At 36.7% G+C, this 1,596-nt stretch overlaps 1 protein-coding gene across 1 annotated transcript in view; it reads left to right on the forward strand.

Annotated features, from left to right (window-relative positions):
- Positions 1-1,596, forward strand: part of SPA17 (sperm autoantigenic protein 17) — an 11,763-nt gene that overhangs the window by 8,442 nt on the left and 1,725 nt on the right. Inside the window, exon 4 of the mRNA XM_003796880.3 lies at positions 459-545. Within this exon, the coding sequence (XP_003796928.2) occupies positions 459-545 (87 nt within the window). The remainder of the gene's footprint in view (positions 1-458; positions 546-1,596) is intronic.

A 1,596-nucleotide genomic window follows, 5' to 3' on the forward strand; every position in this document is an offset into this window, starting at 1 on the left:
GGCCGGGGCTAGGCTTGAACCTGCCACCTCTGGCATATGGCGCCAGAGCCCTACCTTTTTGAGCCACAGGCACCGCCCTTTATTCCTATTTTAGAAACTACTGGTAGCTCCTTTTTATACTTTGTTCAGAATTCATTATACTCAGAATCTTATCAACTTTTAGTACAAGGCAATGGTTTGTTTTTAACATAAAAAAACAATGTCACACACATTGCAATAGATCAAACATTTCACCAACTCCTTGGTCTTTCATATTTGTTTACATATAGTCCCTTGAGAGTTTTCATTTATTTCCTCTTGTTTTGACATATTTTCCTTGTTAAGAGATTAATATTTAGTATTTGATTTCCTTGTCTTTCAATAACTTAAAAATAATATTTAATTACCTTTAAGCAGTTTCAATCCAAGACTTTTCCATTTTGGAAACATTGCCAATTTGGTCTCTCTTCTCTCTCCAGGAACAAGAAACATCTGAAAAATCTAAGCCTGAACAAGAAAAACCTCAGGGATCTGGGAAAGAAGAAGAGACACCAGTCACCGCAATAGTATGTAATATTTTCATGTACTATTGGATTCCTACAAAGAAAGATGTCACTCATTTTTAAATTGTACTCCAAATACAATATCTATCTACTTTGTTAATATTGTGATTGTGCTTTCTAGATAACTAATATTAGCGATAAACTAACTGGTGGATCATTTTCAGCCATGCCTCTTATAGAGGAAAATTTATTTTTCCCCTTAAAAATAAAATCTTATTTTTCAACATTGTCAGTGGACAGAAAATCTTCCCATGGGGAAGGGAAGATGGAATTCACAGCTTCATTGATCCTTCAAATTTGTCTTCTACTTAGGAAATTTTTCACTAATTAAGGCTACCACTACCACATAATGACAAAGGTTCAAATATAACAAAAAGAAAATCACAGCAAATTATATGTAGCCAAATATGATGGCTTTACACTAAGTGGCTTATTCATTTTCCATGATGGGCTGCTACAAAAATGCCTTCCTGCCTAATACTCTACATCCATGCAGCTGAAACGTAGGAAAGTCCACCCTCAAAGATGCCGATATTCGGTGGTATGCTGGAGTCAGCTCTCAAAAGACAATTGTGCACATTTCTACCCAAACCCATATGCAGCACTGTCACTTTAATAGCTTGAAATTAGCCACAGAGGGAGTATGAAGACTGACAAACACTACAAGTCAGGAGCTTTTCTCTAGTTTTCTTTTTTTTTTTTTTTCTTTTCTAAAAAGCCAGTTGTTAAGCATTTACTAGCTCATTACTTTCTGTATTCTTCATCGGCTAGGCCTATGAGAAAGAAGAACTCATTCTCTACAATGTCAGAGTCCTAATTCCTGAGTTTCTCTTCATGTCTTAATGTCCCAAGTAGTTGCCCAATAACTGTTACCCCAAATGGACATCTCCTCAAGGAACACACTATCTCCTGCCCAGTGAGGAACAGCTTTTCCCTACAGCATTTACAGTTTGTTCCAGAAATACATCAGTACAACCCAAATGTAACGGGGAGTCAGGAAGAAGAAAGGGAGTGTTATTTCCTTACGTCTTTCATAGGGCCACACACAGGTTTT

Source organism: Otolemur garnettii, unplaced genomic scaffold (assembly GCF_000181295.1).
Source record: "Otolemur garnettii isolate 467f Iridium unplaced genomic scaffold, OtoGar3 scaffold00108, whole genome shotgun sequence".
NCBI classification, from domain to species: Eukaryota; Metazoa; Chordata; class Mammalia; order Primates; family Galagidae; genus Otolemur; species Otolemur garnettii.